The sequence below is a fragment of the Metopolophium dirhodum genome, chromosome 1 (assembly GCF_019925205.1).
Source record: "Metopolophium dirhodum isolate CAU chromosome 1, ASM1992520v1, whole genome shotgun sequence".
Taxonomy (NCBI): Eukaryota; Metazoa; Arthropoda; class Insecta; order Hemiptera; family Aphididae; genus Metopolophium; species Metopolophium dirhodum.
Genome location: NC_083560.1, coordinates 132,527,317 through 132,547,863, shown reverse-complemented (window position 1 = coordinate 132,547,863; position 20,547 = coordinate 132,527,317). Strand labels below are relative to the sequence as shown.

At 27.3% G+C, this 20,547-nt stretch overlaps 1 protein-coding gene across 7 annotated transcripts in view; it reads right to left on the bottom strand.

Annotated features, from left to right (window-relative positions):
* LOC132935372 (E3 ubiquitin-protein ligase MARCHF2-like) overlaps positions 1-16,124 on the bottom strand; it is a 28,319-nt gene extending 12,195 nt beyond the window's left edge. For 2 of the 7 annotated variants that reach the window (XM_061001898.1, XM_061001905.1), the window contains exons 1-2: positions 13,705-13,782; positions 13,482-13,563 (exon numbers count right to left, since the gene is read on the bottom strand). In XM_061001898.1, the coding sequence (XP_060857881.1) occupies positions 13,482-13,509 (28 nt within the window). In that variant the 5' untranslated portion in view covers positions 13,510-13,563; positions 13,705-13,782. The other 5 variants (XM_061001901.1, XM_061001899.1, XM_061001903.1 and 2 more) reach the window with 5 other exon arrangements.
* Positions 16,125-20,547: the final 4,423 nt, after the last annotated feature.

Here is a 20,547-nt window from a genome sequence, read left to right as displayed (position 1 = left end):
GGTATATTACATAATATTATGATCTATTATGTTGTCAACTAAAATTATTATTGTATCTTTAGTGAAATAATTTAGTCCCCCCACCCATTCCATATTTCTAGATCCCTGTCATACGTGGTACCATTTCAACGATAATTGGAACAGTCGGATTATTATTAATTTTTATATTGGAAAATGGAAAACATTATTTAGGTAATCGGTCTGCATTGGATTACAATTTAATTTTTTATTAACATTAAAAATACTAAAAATAGTATAGTATATATAAGTTTAAACTTCTATTCAAATTACTGAAAATGGATTTTTTTAAATTGAAGTCCAATATCATCCTATCAATCACCCTATATAAATCTTTTAACTTTCAAAAATATTAAAATACAACTATTTCACGAGGCATGAGGGTTTTTTTATGAAGGAGGTTTTTGTACTATAAAAACTGGTCGGCTCAGACTCAATTAAAGTCCTTTTTATAAATAATGTTTCAAACGCTCATAAAAAACGAATGTGGCCTTCATTAATTATATTTTTTTTAGCAATTTATTACTGACCTAGCTTTTATTTTTAACTTTCTCGTCACTTTACTCGCATCTTTCTATTTTGGAAAGTTTAATATATTATGTAGACCTAATTTTATCTACATGCATTTATTTATATTAAATATTGCAGTGTCCAATGCTGGACAAATTTACCAATTTTTTAACACGTTAATTAAAATTTAATAAAATGTCAAATCTCTTTAACTTCCAGAAACTATCATATAACATTTTTAAAAAAGGTGGTTGTGCAGCTTTTCTGTACAGAAAGTTACAAGTGGATCATATTGTATAATAAATGGTGTTACAATTGAATTCAAATTTCAATGATATAATATCATTGTATACGAAAAACGGTTCTGAGCGGAGACTATCTGTCAGTCAGCCTAAATCATAGTAAAAATTTTAAATTTCAACAAAATAATTAAGATTGTTATTCTTTGTTTAAATATCTAATTTTGTACAAATTTGAACTAAAAATAGCAATAACGAAAACTGTGTTTATATATATTTTTTGACTTTTTAGTAATATGAACTATTTATAAGATGCATTGTTTTAAATTTTATTGACATTTATAGAAAATATAAATGTAAGAAAAAAATTGAAAATATCTATTAATAGCTCAAAAAAAAAAAATTATAATTATAAAATAAACATAAGGTAAAAATTTCAATTATTTATGGTTACGTTTTTTTTTTTCATTAGTTAACCTGTGGAAACTTAGGCCATTAGGTGGTTTTTAACTGTAGGGGAGGGTACTGCAGATTTAAACACGTGTTAGTTTGGCAGATTTTTAGTGGGCACCCGTATGCCCGGGTGGGGGATGGTAGCACTTCTCTCCGGACACCAGAACCCAAACAAAAATGCCACCCACTGCCGAGGTTATGAACCGGTCGCTCACTCCGTACCCGTTATTCGTTTTTAGAATACAACAAAATAATAAGAAGATCGTTCGAAGTGAATTCATTTATTTACGGCTCAAAATCCAATGTCGAAAAAATAAAACTTCAAACGTTCATAAAAACTATGTTGACTTTCTCGTGTACTTTTTTGTTTGGTAGGAAAACTTATAAGGGATCTTTTATTAAATTGCCTTACTAAAATTAATCTTAGTTATAAATAAAACATTTTTACGAATTTCTAAATAAAAGACTCAAAATAATTAATCAAATTTTTGTGATGTAGACGAATTTTGTAAAAAATCTAACGCTCAACAATTATATGTAGATTTACGCTCAGTTTTTTTAATAATTTCAATTAATAACTATCAACATTTTTAGTTACACCAAAAAAAAAATTAAATCGATTTTGACAAGAACTTGTTTTGCGTAAAAATCACTGTTTTTTGTTTTTCCCAACGTTTTTGATTTTGAATTTTGATTCTCCTACCAGAAAAGATAACAACTGAAGCATTATTTCAACTACGTATCGTGTTCGTGTATAAACATATACAAAAAAAAAACACTCATCATTGTGAAATTAATACATTCATCGCTCCTCTAAGAATCTAAAAATTGTTGGTAGTTGCCTATATATCGCTACTTCAGAGTACGGATTGAAGACAATTTTATTCTTATTACGACTTCGGACGCCTGGAAGAAAATTGAGTATTTGACCATGCATTAGAATATTATTATTATTTTATTAAATTTGAAAATTAATTGATTGGTCAACGTTTAAAGTCTTAAAAATTAATAATAATTATTTATTTACATTTTGCAGCATAATTAATATATGATTAAAAAATAAATTCCTGTTAAAACAGCCTAGCATATTACTGGTTTCTATCTCAATAATTTTTCAAATGTTTTCTGAGGACACAAATCAAATAAAAAAAAATAATCTGTATCTTTATAATATAATATAATATAATATTATTTGTATTTATAAGTTCTTACAAAAAAACCCATACCGATGTTTAAGTAAGATTAATCGATATATTATTTTAAAATTAAGACGCTTACGACAAAATATCAAAAAGTCAACTATGAAATATGCGTCACCTATGTCAACTTGCCTTCTGACCATCGAGACGTGCTTATAAAAAATAAACATAATATTATAACTATTTATAAATAAATAAACCTATACAAATACAAATTAAATATAGATAATAATAATAAAATGTGTAGTTAATAAAATGAAGAATGTCAACCGGAGTCCTGTTTTTATTTGATACGGTAGATAATAATAAAATTAATGATTTTTTAAGCTTGATTTAATATATACACGATGTTTTATTTTCAATCGATATCACTAAATAATCAAATAACTGAATCGGTACAAACGTTTAAAATATTTTTTATTGTATGTAAATCCGCGATACTCTTATATAATAACGGACTGCAGAATACTTAATATGTACTAACTGAAATTTCATCGGTGCAATTTTAACGACTGCTTAGGTATCAACGAAAAACAAAGAAAATCGCAAACGAATCAATATTTTCTGCATCCTGATAATTATAATAATATTATGTAGGTGTGGTATTATATTATTATCTCGGTGAATTTTTTTTTCTTCATCTCTATTCCAGGCCGTGGTGTTCGATTAATTGCAAAATAATAATGCGGTGCGTGGGAGCTGTTTAATCTATGTTCAGGGTGGTTCATCAAGCATGCTAACCCCCCTTTTTTATCCAACAATGCAGTTATTCAATATCTGATTTTTTGGAATTTTCAAATATACTTATAAGACCATATTTCCAAATTATTGAGATTTTTTGTACTACTCAAGTCGTGTCCTGTGGAGATATAATTAAACCTCTGTTTTTCAAACGAGAACCCCCGGTTTCAACTGTAAATAATAATTTAGTGGATAATTTTTCTGAAAAATTGGACGTACCAGAATCAAAATTCGTATACGGGTAGTTTTTGAATTATTGAACTTTATGTTCTAAGGATAAAAGGTCCGTGGTAATGGGTTTATGAGATATATGGGGGTTATGGTGATTGGAACATTTCAGTCATTAATAATTTGTATAGATGGCCAAAGTATAATAAATACTAGTTACAATATTACGTCTATTTTATATTTTTGTAAAACCATTTTTAAGGACTAGTATCCTTATTCCAAATATTTTAATAAGTATGAGAAATTACTCATTCAAATTTAGAACTGAAAAAAAAATTTAGTTTTAGTGATTGTTTTCGCTCATTCTCAATCTACGTTACAACTGCAGTGTGGGTGCCATAAGCGCAGCTACTATACAGCTCTCTCTATATGCCCACCCGTTTCCTGATCTATATAGTTGTTTTAAAACAATTTGATCATGTAAGATGATGAAAATAGGAATCAAACCTTATTTAATATTTGTGGAAACTGGTATAATTGGCCAAAATATACCGTCGCAGGGAAATGGTGTAGAATATGATCTTTAAATATACTTAAAAAGTCAAAAATTCTGTATTTGAATAATTTCATTACTTAACGGTAAATTGGTGGTGAGCATGCTTGGTGAATCATCCTGAACAATAACAATACTGATAAATTATAGCGGCTAATACGAAACATTTTCAGGAAATGCAATTTGTTGACTGTCTAAGGAAATAATAATTGTTTATAATAAAGTATTATAATATAGAGGACAGTAAAATATAATAACGAAAAAAATTTAACAAAAGGTTATTATTGTTTCAAAAAAGGGTTTTGAAAAACTATTCTCAGTAAAAATGGGTAATTGAAATTCACAAAATATAATTTGCGATAGTATAGGTATTACAATATTACACTATTTACCTTAGCTGGCACTAATGTCATGAAACATATTATTTGAATACGACTAAATATATTATTAATAGATTATAGAGCTGTACCTAAGTAATTGTAGTCGAGTCATTAACACATTATTATAATATTTAAAATACAGTAAATGTCAAAGAACGTATGTTGTAAGTTCAAAGTCATGTTTAAAATTCAAAGTAGAATATTATAGTAAACAAAGATCAGGTTTTTGTCGTTTTCATAATATAATAATAATATGTCCAACATGATTAATATTATCATATTTTAGTGCTCCGAAAATTATAATTTCTATTTAATATTATTTAATATTTATTGATAAGTTGACTGTATAACATAACTGGCCATTGACTTAATCACAATACTAATTATTTTAATTGCCGCTTTTATGATCCCATCATTATGCTTTACTTTGTCAAACGTTCTCTACGAATATCGATTGTTATTCGAACTAATTCGTCATATCGCAATAATGATAATATACCTAATGTTTAACCGTATATACACGATAATAATACTATTGTATACCGCACTATAATTGATGTACACGAAATCATAGTTGTTTTTTTGTTCGGACATGAAACATTATTGCACGACCGAATTGATTAAAATTTGAAAAAAAAATAATATATTACAGAATTCATATTTTATTTAAAGTAGGTGGTTTCAAATGTTTTTGTGTTTTCATAGTTATTGTTTATAATATTAGTCTTTTTTTCCTTGGCCATCGATTGATAAAATCGGACGTATGTACAAGGCTAAACATTATTTGGTAGGCAAAGTTGTACATATATACTATATATGTATATACTATATTTTTATTATAATATGGTCACTATATGTATAGATTGTTGTTGTTAATTGGATGAAAAATTCATATTTTTTTGCTACGTTTATACTATATAGGTACCTGCTACTTTATATTATTATTACGTTAAATGTATGTGTTGTAGTACAAATAATTTACACTTATCGGTGGTTTTGATTCCTTTCTATCGAATTTTCCCTGTTAGTTATTACAATTTACAATACACGAACACTTCCAAAATCAGTGAAAACTTCGATGCTTCGAATTATTTACGATTTACACAACCGTAACGCCGACTTCGATGGAATACACCGTGAATTAGCCGAGCTAAAAACAAAAATGGAACTCATGTATAATATGCATCTATTTAGGGCCGAATCAAAGATCGCTCTCGAAATCGGTGACTGTAAACCGACGACGGATAAAGTTCAACTTTCAGTTTCAAAATACAAAGCTTACCGAGGTATGGTACCTATATCCGTTTAGTTTTGCTCGTTACATCGGGATAAAGGGACTATTACTCTGTCTCCGTATTCTGTGTAAGCGGCATGTGTGGTTAACACGTTACCACAATATATGGGTACCCGAAAATAGTTGAAAATACTCAACTATTCTACCGTGGGTCCGGTTGTTATATAAATGTGTTATTAATGACTAGTATTAATTAATTTATCTGAAAATTATTATTTCATTTGGTGTACAACGACAAAATTCTCAACACTGCTCACACGGTTTACACGGACACGGAGGCAACATTGAAATGGCCACTTATAATAATAGGGATTAAGGATTTGGGTTCGTAAGAAATCAGTAAATCCTTAGCCCTCGTCATATATAATAATATTATGCTATACCCAAGTAGGTACAATATGTAAAAAAAACTATAAATTATAATTGTAATATAACAGACGCAATTGTACATTATTTATTTATATTTAAATACGGGACGATCGAAATCATAAATAATATAATACACATACTCATATTCAGTGTTGGGAATAGATAACTAATAATTTATCTAGATAAATATAAGATAAATTCATGTTTAATTCAAATTTTGCATATTTTCAGAAAGATTTATCTATAGATATTTCCCAACACCGCTTATATTATAATATATACGGTATGTGTGGTATTACCTTTGCAGTCCAGGGGGGGGGGTTAAACATTGGCTGAGCTTGGTATAGCTCACAAAATATATAATCATGGGTAGGTATCCAATAATTATTAGGTACGAAGTTAATAATATATAGATGAGTAAAGATTGATAATGAATTAATGTATTTTATAATAACGCAGGCATTATACCTACCTACCGTGGTTTGAATGAATGGCAAAAAAAAAAGTAATAATAATAATAACAACAAATGATTGACTGACCACCAACTGTATTATATTTTAATACGTTATACCTATTATATTAATATATGGTTCGATGTTTTGTACCTACCTATTTAATATATTTTACCCCATTCGATTTGGCGAGGTCTCAGATGGTGAGATTATGACTATTTGCATGTAACGAAGAATCGGGACTGTTGCCATAGAGATTCGGCCACCACAGAAGTGTCAAGGTCTAGTCCAATAGATGCACGCGTGACGTGCTCTACTTTAAATTTTTTTTTTTCAACATGTCAACACCCTCATCGTTTTTTTTTTTTAACTTTCAGCCGCCATGTTCGGTGTGCATGTGTAGACCGTCGTCGTGTATTATAATATAAATATCATGTTACCCATACTGTGGTGCACTCGCGATGACGATAAATTGAGACACAAAACAATAATATAATATGTCTGTATTTCGGCCACAGACAAAAGACAATAGTCTTTGGTATCGACAATGACGCGTAGGCGTGTTACGATTACAATATTATTGCATACAGCTGCTCGAAGACATATATTATTATTATTATTAATATTATTATGTTGTGTATGCCCCGGTACCGTGTAAGAGACATTTTTTGCTGATAAAGAAAGGACGCCATTCATTTATCGTGCACCGGTCAAGTTAATTTTTAACAAAACTTTAAAACGCTATTACATATGTGAAAATGAACTTTCTTATGTTCCGAAATAGTTTTATACATTTTTATCAATTAATTTAAATTGCAATTTTATGCTTTTTATCGTACAAATATAATATAATTTTTTGTATTAACTATTAATAGTAAACAAAGGTAAATAATAGTTAGTTAATACTTATTAATAGTCAACACAATACACAACATGATAAAACTACCCATGTACCTATGTTATTGTTTTTATTTTTATATCTTGTATTTTTTTTCTCAGAAATTCGTATTTAAAAAAAAATTTAATTCGTGGCTTTTAAAAAATAAATGCTCACCCAAATGACACAAAAAAACCCCAAATCCCATAAAACAGGAACTGTAACTATGTATCGGGTTAATTATTTTTTTAAACTTGTTTATTTATGTATAGAAATTAATGCCATTTGATTTTTTGATAAATAGATAAATAACAATTAAAATTATTTTATAGATATATTATTAATCCATTTAAAATGTATTATTACAAGAAAATATATTGTATATATTATGACCTAGGTACCTACTAAAAATTATAATTAATTGTTATTATCAATGGATATTTTTTTATTAAATGAGCATTTTTCGCAAAATTATTCTAGCTTTCCGATAGGTAAAATTACTTCTGAACCACGCGTATTTGAATTTTAAATATTTATTATATTTTTTAAAATCGATAGTTATTTTATTAAGTTGATAGCGGCTATAGTTTCTAATATTATAATATGAAATAAATACTGTACTCAGATTTTATAGCACCGAAAGAACTAAACTACGTGTTATAATATGACCTAAAATTTTTTTAAATAAGCGCTATAATATATATGCCATAAAAACATAAAAATAGCAAAATAAACATTTTTTTTTTTTAAACATTTGTTCTTCTGATAACAATTTAAAAAAACTTATATTTATTAAATAATATTATTAGACCAAAGTACAAAACTACATTATAAGTACAATAACTGATAAGAAGTCTTAACTAGGTATAGTCAGGTATAGTCTATAATATATTATATACTGTTCGATGGGTCAATGTCCCTAGACTACCTACCTAAAAATATATAATTATATGAAATGAAAATGTGGGTATTTTTCTTATGGATTCACATAAATAGTAAATTGTTTCTCTACTTTTCATTCAATATAAATATAATTTATAAATATTAAATAAATCATTATATTACTTATACATATTAGCGAAAAATTGCACTAAAAATCTAAAATACTTCAAAAATAAAAATAATAGTGATCTTATTTGGACTTTGGAGTCCATGGTGAATAAAACAAATATATAGCTAATTTTGCTATTTTTATCTGTATCCTATAATAATTAGCAAATTACTATCAAATCTCTTATTTTTCAGCCAAACAAAATAAGAATACTCTTCTTTAAAAACAAACCATTTGAACAAAACAATAGGTATTATTAACTCTTAAATAGGATAACATAATTACAAACAATTTAATATTTTGTGCTTTAATTTAAATCAATTATTAAAACACCACAAATACTTTTAAACTTTGTTTTCTGGAAAAATTAACGGAAACCATGTAAATAGGTAAATAATGTATAGGTACCTATATGGTTTATGATTTATATGGCTATATTAGCCAAATGCTAAGTAGGTAATAAAAAGGTATAGTTAGATATAATTACAGTCACACCATTACAATATTTGCAACTTTTTATATATTTATGGTTTAATTTTACTTTTTAAGACTTCTGGTAAGTACCCGTACATATTTAATGTATATTTATATGACAATAATATTATGGAATATGTGCTTATAAAAGTTTCATGCATAGGTATAGTTTCACCGCAGACAATATGATATAGGTAATATGGAACGTTATTAACTGTTTATGAATTTGCTAGTTTCAAATTTTGTTAAAAAAATGTTTGAAAAATATCAGAATATATCGGAAATCAAAATTTCATCAAACGTTTCAGTTCAGAATAGTTTCAATAATGCGATAGCCGACAAATAGTAATTTTATAATTTAATGAACATCTGCAGTCTATCAATAATATAATATAATAAGATAAGTGCAATACCTAACTTCAAATTATATTGCTAAGCTTTATCTCATACATCTATACACCGATATCGTAGTTGAATGTTTGGGTAGAACGCGATTGAGAACGGTCCTTATCGGCCGTACCTATTTTTTTAATAACACGATTGAAAACGTTCTTACCAGTTAAGTTATATGCTACGTTGCCGCATTTGGCAAGGCATACGTCAGGTTTCAATAATGACATTTGAAAATATTTATTTGACAGCTTCGTGAGACTCGTCAGCACCGATTTCGAAGTCCAAACGCAGCTTTTGAACGTTAAAAGGACGTGATACCCGCACAGGGGCGGCTCCACTGGTGGGAGCAAGTCATCATTTTCAGACAATTTCGATGATTTTTTTTTGCAATTTTGTTTTTAATAGTATAAAATTGTTTAGAATTACAGCTTGGCCCGCCCCCTGGAGCCACCCCTGTACTCACATGTGTGTTTCCGTCTTACAAGTGCGTAACATATAAGCATAAGCTAAGTAGAACATATGTTCTACCTACCTTCGTGGGTTTAAAAATTAGAGTGAATCTACCTCTTATAAAATCTAAAGGTAAGATTATTATCTAGGCAACCTCGTGGGATTTTTATTATATTTTAATTTTAAAGCGAATTATGAGTATTTTAAGATGTACAAAAAATTTACAATTTTAAAATACTCATAAGTCATAACTCGCTTTAAAATTATATTAAAATAAAAAGCCGATGTTATTGCCTAGATAATAATCTTATCTTTAAACCTTATAAGAGGTCAATTCACTCTCTATTTTTTAAACTAACAGAGCTACACGTGTTCTGCTGAGAGTGATATTTGCTATGTTGTTTTGTTTTGTCTGGTAAAAAAAAAAGCAATACCTATAGGCACATAAAATCCGTTTAAGTATGTGTATAATGTATATTATGTATAACTGTAAAAAAAATTTTGGTGCAAATTCATTAGTACCTTCTCCGAAAAGTTCGATTTGTTTAGGTTTATTTAAATAAACATAAATCATTATTTTGCAAATTATTTAATTGTCATATAGCTTCATTTTAAGAAGTAGGGTAAATTGTTATCTTTTCTTGTCATAAATAAGTCAATATTTTGGTAAATTCGGTTCTAATAACTTTTAAAGGTCTTGCAAATGTATTTTCTTCAGCTTTTCGATTAGAATTTTCTCTTATATTGTTCTCAATCGTGTTACTAAAAAGGTAAAACGTTCTCAATCGTACAATACCAGAATGTTTTAATCTAAGTTTTAATTTAAAAGTTTCCTTAATATCCACGACAAATTTATTTATTATAAATGTGAATAATATGGTAGTTTCATATTTATGTACAAATAATTGTATATCATTTTAATTTTCAAACTATTGTTAAATTAAAATTTATATAACAAAAAAAATAGTAAAAATGAGTTAATATTTTAAACAGTAGTAAAGCTTATTATTTAATGATGTTGGAAGTATTTACAAGAAAATGTTTTTTTCTTATTTTTCTCTGACACAATAATACAAATTTCTGAATTATTAATTTTTATTTATAAACCTACGCGGAATAAAAGTCAACAATAAGACACAAAAATGTGATCGCAATATACGTATATTAGTGATCGACCAGGTAACTGATGCGTCCAGATAAAAATTAGGTACACCGTATACCTATTCAGATAAGCTAGAATTTTGGATAAAACTAAAATAATGTTATAATATTGTCTAATAATACATATTATTGTAATATTGATATTTTTATATCTAAAATTATTTTTAAAATACAATCGGAAACGTAGCAATTTAGGTTTATGCAGAATCGCGTAAACGAAAAGGTATGTGCGAAATCGTGTAATGCGGAATCGCGAATCGCCGGTGAAATTTATATGCTAAATAATAACTATTTATACAACAAGCCTGTTTTCGCATGATGAAGTTGGCCAATGAGGCTCCCATTGACCACTTCTAAATACTCATATTTTTTAATTAAACTCATTATCTTTTGTTATCTGCATTATTTTAATATTATTTTGTATGTCTATATGTCTGTATTTTGTATTTTGTGTGTTTTATAATGTAAACAAATTTATAATAAATTTATAAATATGTAAATTTGTAATCGTTATAGTTATGAGATTGGGTGGATAGAGAAAAGGCATAACTGCAGATGATGCCAATACCTGCACACATAAAGGGGGCTTAAATGATTCGCCAAACTGCAATTGTGAGAAAACCATAGGACATATTGCATCACTCACCATGAGTATGGCGAGGTATATAGTACTACGTATATAGTCTATGCAAATGACATGCAGAAGTAGTGAAAAACATCAACGATCAATATTATTGTAACCAAACTCCTCGATCGGTTTCCTACATAGTAGTATATTTTTCATGTTATGTAATAAAAGTATATTGTATATAGTTAGTTTGTGTTCCTATTTTATATTATTATGATAGTATGGTATTTGACTTCATTTATCATTCATAATTACTTATTTATTTGATGTATAATATTGTATGTTTGTTACTGTCGTCTGTCATTAACTTCTCTGACTAATAAAAAGCGAGACAAAACAAAAAATGAGGTTTATTATAATACCTGCCTTACTTATTACAACAAAATAATATCAACGAAACTTCCATGTCATATTATGACACCGTCAGTTTAAACATTTCAAAAACGTATTCCGACGGTCCATAACATGCACGTAGTCTAATCCCTATAATAATAATAGTTATAGTAATAATAGCCTAACAATAACAATTAAAACGATGGTTAAAAAGCAAAAAAATTCGGGACATTTCACTGTTTTTGAATTACCAGGTCACTTGACTGGTGTTTCTTTGTCTTGCGTAAACAAAGGCAACACAGTGACGACGAAATACAGACAAATAATACATTTTTTGTTTTTAAGCAATAGGTAGACAGCTGTTGGAAAATAAATGAACCACGTGGATTTATTTAATCTACTGAACTTTCATCAATACCCACATCACAACTAGAGAACACGAACAATTTATGTTTGTGGATCATAGACGATTTACTAGTATATTATATTATTTTGATTAATATATAATAATATGATATAATTATATGATTAATAATTATGAACTTAAAAATGTAATCTTAGATATATTTAGAATGTGACATCAAATGGCATACAGTCGTCAAAAGTGTTTATCTAAAATAGTTGAGTATACGATGGTTATCTATATAGTACATTAGTACCAACCTAGTTTTGATAGGTAGGTACTTGCTACTATAAAATTTGCCTAATACCTTTTATTTTACCTTATCGATTGGCGATTGCCTTACCTATTCATTTCCCGTTTGTCAAGTTCCTAAATTGGAAACAAGTAATTTATTCAGCTAGGTACCATATTGAATTTATAATATATTTTACATTTCATAGCACACTGCGTCAAAGAAGTCTATGCCCAACGCAATTATAGTATTAATTAATAATTTCGTCTCCTGTATGGCTATAATATGTATTATTACAGAACTTATAATATTTTATTCATTCGGAAATTAAACAACAATTTTCTTTTTCTATATGTTTTTATGGTTTATTAATTTAGACAATATTTTTATATTTATTAAAGAAGCTGTTACTAATTCCTGAAAAATAATGTATTTTATTACTTACATTTTTAATTACAATTATTCATTAGTTTATCATTAATAATATTTCTACAATATACATTTTGTGTCGGTAATTATAGCGTTCTAACATAACTAGTTATATAATAGGTAGTTAAAAATGTACAAATAAATAACTACATTTTTTTTAAATATTCTTTCACCGCGTTTATGGTACCTGGACATAAAAATATTTTACCATAACGCGTTGTGAAGATTTATTTCGTCATGTGTGCACCTAAAATATTTTAAGTGATTTATAATTATAAATAGCTACCATTGGAATCACAGTTCATAAATGTAATTTAATTTAATTTAAACAATAATTATTAGTCTTAAATTTTAATACTCAATCGCAATCGGATAATAATAGTTTTAACACGTGCAAAGATTTAAATGTTTTTACTAGAATTTTAACACTAATAAATTAATATATAGAGAATTGAAACTGTTATAGCATATAAAAATAAATACTTGTTTTAAGCACACACATAATATAATATATTTTATATAATTATTGCTGTTACATTTACATTCTGTTTCAATACACAAAATATGCCGGAACAAGAAATTTCATTTTAAAATCCATAATTTCTCAAAGATTTATACCGACACAAATCTATTAACAAAATATTTTATCCATATCATAATTATTCATATTTACCTGCGCGATACATGTTGTCGTATGTCATGATATTCGTTTATTTAATTCTTGAAACACGTCAAAACCAAAATTGAGTTGAAGTCTTAAAATATAATAATAACAATAATAATAACAAATAATTACAATAATAATCTTGTATCAAAACAAATAAATAAGTAAGGGAATTAAAACTGATTTAATTAGGTATTGCCTTGGATGGTGAATATAGATATGATCGACTAACCTGCGGAACCCGAGTACAGTGTATAGGTACAGATCGGTTTAAGTGAATTTAGAAAATAAACGATAAATGGTTTGGATAGTCGTTAATAATATTATTATGATAAACATTGTAATCTATTTTTGATAGCAAAGCATTTAATTAAAAAACTGCGTTTTTTCTTTATTATTAACTTGTATTGACAGTTTGTTAGTCATTCTGATTGGATAAGTCAATATCACTATAATATAATAATTAATGTTTGTATTTTTTTTCATCGGTATGTTCCTTGCAAACAAAATATTTTATATTATAACTATGCCGTTGTTCGGAGACAAATCAGTAAGTAAGCAGATACACGAATAAAGATGTGTACATAACAATTAATTATAGCATACTTAAAAAACATAAATCGTCACTTATAATTAGGTATTCCCCATCGTTGTTAGACAAATAGGTTTGGACGATTTCAACTTGGAACTTTGATTATAATCAATTAATTATTTTAGAATTCGAACTGCAAATAACAATAAATTCTCAAACAATATTGACGTTCACTGTTTGGATTGTACCTACACTGTAAATCGTATGTTGTATGGTGTCGTAGCATAAATTAAAGACAACGCACTGAGCAGTTACTATAATAGGTATAATAGTTGTTTGTAATTAATGAAAATTGCATTCGGCGATTAAAAATATTAATTATCGTGTTTTGAAAAATTAATTATTTGAAAAAAATGTCAACTCGAATAACCAGAAGGCCTCTCTGGTTTTAATAAGTCTATTAATTACAATATAATAATAATAATAATAATATAATGTTTAATATTATATTATTAAATCTAGTTCAGTAGCTGCAGTCACGTGGAAAACGATAAAACACATAATATTTTGGCCGATACGACTGACCAATATTGGAGAGCATATTAATACCGATCAGTATATTATATTATTGAAAAAAATATTATATTAGTCGAATACATACCGATTTTATGATAAAGTTAAATTGGGTTTTTCGTTATTATTGACTTGACTATCTATAACATAATATCATGAACGATCAGTACCTACATTTGATCAGTGGCGTACGTAGTGTCGCAGTGGGAGACCCGCTCGAGTACAAGACCCTCCCCATTGCCCGTATAATAATATTACTTTTTTTCTTTTATAAAGTTTCGACTGTTGTAAACAAGTAAGGACATGTATTATGCATGCATATATACGTCTCAATAGATTAGTGTGATAGTTGACGCCCAACATAAATAAAAAAAAGAATAATTATTGACAGAAATTTAAGTTGTACAAACATGTTAAAATACCAACCACACCAAAACGTATAAGAACATTAATATTATTAGGACAAAATAAAATAAATTTGCATTATATTAACAATTATTTTTATGATAAAAAGTTTAAAAAAATAAATATACTTCTATGTAAGATATCAGTAATAATACTAATAGAAAGCTCCTGATTTTCGAGCCCTCCCCCCCCCCTTATTGAAAAATCCAGTGTACTCCAGTGCGCTTGATGACATCGATAAACAATTAATAATATATGACACAACGAGAGTTATAAAATGATAGGCTGAGACAGCCAATACAAATTGAGGAAAAAAAATTGGATTACAATGTTTTAAGGCCCCGAGAGACATGTTCGTGTCCTCGAGACAGTCGTCCGGCAACCCTAAATTGAAGGCCCAGCGTAGTATTTATATACTTTATAGTCAAGTTCGTCGATGGCAAACGAGCCGATCACGAGAATTTTTTCTCGCTAAGACCGTATGCCAAACTCATCACCGCATATTATAATGTTATATTTTATTATTTATTAATGATTAATAACGCTTACGACTCGATATAATATTTTGCGTTCATATTATGAACTGTGCACAAATCTCAAGGACACGAACATAGTTTGTAATATCATTTAAATGTAAACAAATAATAATAATTAATATGTTAAAACAATATACGACTAATGTGATTAATAAATAAATAATAATTATATTGTTATTATATTATATATACTGCACGCGGTAACACTAGAACAATACAAAATATAATAATAACAACAGACGCAGTCGGTAGGTATAAGCATATCGACCGAACGCTTTCGAATCGGTTACAGCACTTGACAGATGACATTTTCATGTCGACGATGAAAATATGATTATATTGTGTTATAGCTGCACAAGTCGTAGGTAGGTAACATTATACCCGTGTTGTGTTCGTTCGGCATAATAACCATGGTTATTGTTGCTGTTCGGACACGCGCATCTGACTTTTTATTCGTTTTATCATCTGCGAAATTAATTTAATAGTAACATATTATTCGTATTATTACATAATAATATAGTGCTTAGTCATATTATATTAAGTTATCACCGTCGTCCCCGGAACGTCCTCGTCGACTATCGCAAACCGTTTACATATTATTATAAATACATCAAATTAAAATCTACGATTCGTCACTAATTATTATTATAATAATAATATGATAGTACGGGTGTACCGCACTCGTGGATATAATATTATACGTCATAACTCGTAATAATATTACAATGTTGTACACTATAATAATGATAAAGCGTATAAATTATTATTATGAAAATTATTTGGAATTGTTCTGTGGCTGTACATGTGCCGAGGGTGGGCAGGAGGGAGATAGCAAAATTATAGTGTAAAATAAATGCTCCTATACAAATATGATGTATACAGTTTTAAATTTTAATAGCATATTATTTTAAGACGATACTTATTTTAGTATTTTAATGGTATAATATTACACTATTTCTCGAATTTTAGTGCATACTCCATACACTAATATATGTCACGGTCTGCCTGCAATTCTTTCAGCTCATTTATGAACCGCCATAGTTTGGGATTTGTCATACCGAGCTGTGTCTGAAGACGCCTATGAGCAGCTTCCAAAATGTTAATGGTTTTCTGTAAAAGAGCTAATGAATTTTTTTTTAAACTTTTTTAAATGATAGATGGAAAATCAATATTCATAATACCTATTTTTATAATTTTTAGGGGAAATATTTGGAAGTGGTTATGGTCATAATATTACTTATTTAATATATTTTAAAGTTAAAAGTTAACTTTGAAAAAAAAGTAAATTAACTTGGTGTAAATTTAAAATTTGCTAATTTGCAAAAATAAAAATTTCCAGAAACATAATATGGTTTATTAGATAGTTTTTCTTTACGCTCAAGAAAATTACTGGGGAAATTTAAAACGATATATCAAAGCAAAAACCCATTCAAAAATTAGCATTATTCTTCGGACAAAAATTAACTTAATTTAAATATTTTTGAAATAAAATTAACTTGAAGTTAACACGTCAGTTTTGAAAAAAAAGTAACTTATTAAGTTAAAAGTTAATTTGAAAAAAAAAGTAACGAGTTAATTAACTTAACTAAAATTAACTTAATCTTTTAACTTAATTTTAACTTTTAACTCGTTAATGCTCAGCTATGTTAAAAAGAATACGCACTAAGAATACCTACACACATATTATAATAAGTTGAGTGAAAATACAACAAAGCAATTCCATTTATTATTATTTATGAATAGGTTAGGTGATGAATCAATTATCTAATTATTATTTTGTAATCAATATTTTTTACCATTGTTTTATTTTTGTATCATGTAATTAAATGTTGACACTATGAGATAAGGTTATAAAATATAATATCATGATTGATAAACATTTAAAAATATAGCCAAACCCAAAAGTTCCATTAACAAAAGATTTGTAATGTAAGTATACTTACTTAGTACTTTTACCTCATACAAATCATAAATTTGTAAAAACACTTAATAATTTATAAGTCATAACTCATATAAAATTCATATTCTTAAATTCCTAATGTTACACAATGAAGTATCGGTACAAACATTTTAATGCAATAGTCAGAATTATTTCAAATAATTATTAATTTGACAAGATTTTCGACAAATTTCGACTGCGATAGATCGATTTGAAAAATAAATTATATTATGCTGCTAAGTAGTGATATCAAATATGACCACCTAACTTAATTTGAGCCTTTTTTAATTGGAAATTTAAACTTATAACATGGACGTCATATCACGCATGTGTGCATAATATGAGGTATTCAGAACTATTGCCGGCTGAGCAAGTGAAAAACTGTTTTTAATTGATTTAAAAATATTGGATTATCTTTCATTCCATGTATGAAAATGTTATAAAAAATCATCAAGTTTTTTGATTTAAAATTAACAATTTTTATCATTATAAATCGAAAAAAAAACTTAAAAAGTTGACAATTTCAAATGTTCATAAATACTAAATAGCATTACCTACAATTTCGAACACCGATATTGCGTAAATATATATTCCAGTTGTTCTGTGTTATAGTTTTTCCTAATTATTTTGAAAAGTACTAGATTTAATTAACATTTGACCATTAGTCAAAATCCTAAAGAATTTTGTGATAAAATATTGGAAAATTTAAACAGTGTATTATTTACATCATATTATTATTGTATGGTTAATAAAATGAATATGAGATATACTTTTTAGTTATCACAAATATTTTATTTTATCATGCAGATAGAACCTTTTGGTTTCAACTTTTGTTAAGAACCAAAAGGTGCTATTTAGATTGCTATCAAATAACTAATGTGTAAATTTGATAGATTTAGCACCTTTTGGTTCTGAATAACTCTTAAAATAATGGACCTACAGGGTTGGATGTAAGCTTGGATTATAGAGCATTGATCTTTAAACCTGTATGTATCAAAAAGTGGATTTTCAGAAAAATATATTTAGCACCTTTTGGTTCGGAGTCCACGATATATCTATTTCCATGGAAACTCTTTGTGTCAGATTCTTAATCACGAGCCAGGCTGACACTAAAAATGCATTTATATAATATAAACAACGTTATTAATATAAATATAATATATAGGTAATTTTTAATTAAATTTTTTGTGAACCCAGCATCACCGTTACAAGCTAATGCTTATAGGTGATGTGTACAGGGGCGGACTGGCAGGGCGGGTAAGTGGCCATACCCACCCGGGCCCTCTAGAAATTTTATGTTTGAGCCTCGAATTATATATTTGTTATTTTTAATAATTTTTCAATTCCACACCGTAATCATTACCGTGAAAACGAAGAATAGAATATTACAATACTATTTACAAAAATAAAACAACTGGAACAGTCTACTGCGATCGCGAAGACTATAAAAATTATTTTAGATTCATTTTTGGAATTTATTATGTAACGACACACATTAATAGAAGGTATTGGTAGAAGTTCTGGAACACTTAGTAATTTATTAATTTTTTTAAACAATAATAGTAATTAATATTAAAAATAGTATTTACATGAAAAACATTACATTTTTTTTTTTAAATTTGAGATTCTGAGTGGAATGATGAATATATTGATTTTACAATGATGTTCGTTTTGTATTTTTGTGTCTGTGTAAACGATTAGTAGTCGAAATAATGTTTCCATTTTTAACTTCAGTATCTTGCTCGATAGGAAAGTGAATCTAGTTGGTACTTTTAGGAGGTCAAAGTTTAAAATTCCCAATAGTTTTCAAAAGAACCTTGAAAAAACAAAATAAAAATTAAGGAAAAACGGGAATTTTTACGGAAAATCGGTTTTTGACAAAATCGATTTTGGCTTTTGGTGTAACTCTATGACAAATAATCGTAAATACATGACATTTTCACTGAATGTTTAAATTAGCCTTTTATATAAATGAAAAAAAATTTCAAAATATTTTAACTTATTTTGAGTTGTTTACGGATATACTCAGTTTCAAACTTTTTCAGTTTTTTTTTCTATGAATGTCAATAAAACTTTATTTGTTGGGTGAAAAAGCTTGAACATTTAATACAATTCTCCTACTATATTGTTCCAATGACATTTGAAAAATATTAATAATCCTTAGTCACAGTTTTTTTTATAAGCATTTCCAGTTAAAATAATGACAAAATACGGAAAAAAACTTTTTCTTTTTAAATCTAAGATTTTATAATGTAATACAAAATTCTTCATAAGACGTATGTCTACCTTTATCAAAAAAATAATATCTACAAAAAAGTCAAATTAAATTTTTATGAGCGTTTGATAAGTTCATATTTTTACAACATTGGATATTTACCCGATTTCTCATGTAGCTATTTTCTTATTTTGTTGTAAATCAAAAATGAACCACTGTAGATGCATGACAATTTGACTGAATGTTTATGACTGAATGTTCATTTTCTATATACGATAAAATTTTGAAAATATTTTGACACTTTTTGAGCTGTTTACGGGCATTGTCAGTTTTCAATTTAATTAGTTTTTTTTTATAAATATCAATAGAATTGTATTTGTTGGGTAAATAAGCATGAACATTTAATGCAAGAATCCTGATATATTGTTACTATAGCAGTTAAAAAATATTAAAAATACATAGGCACAATTTTTTTTATAAGCATTTAAAGTTCAAATTTTGACAAAATTTATCAAATTCAATAATTATTATGTAGGTAAAAATGTATTACATTTTCAACTTTTATAGCTTTTTTTTTTTTTTTTTTTTTTTTATTTAAAATATAATTACAATCTATACAATTTGGTACAATAAGTAATTTAGATAAAGTATATACATGTCGAGAATAACAGATAGGGGAGGGCACTCAGTAGTGCCACCCGACGACTTTTATAGCTAAGGAAATTTAAAATAAGGTTCCACGTAAATATGTTATAATATTATATATTAATATTTTATATTAATTTTGGCACAAATGGTATGTAATTTTTTTAAAATCTTTCGCGCTTCTGTCATGTGTTGGGTATAACAGGTTAGGTACTAGGTATACAATATTA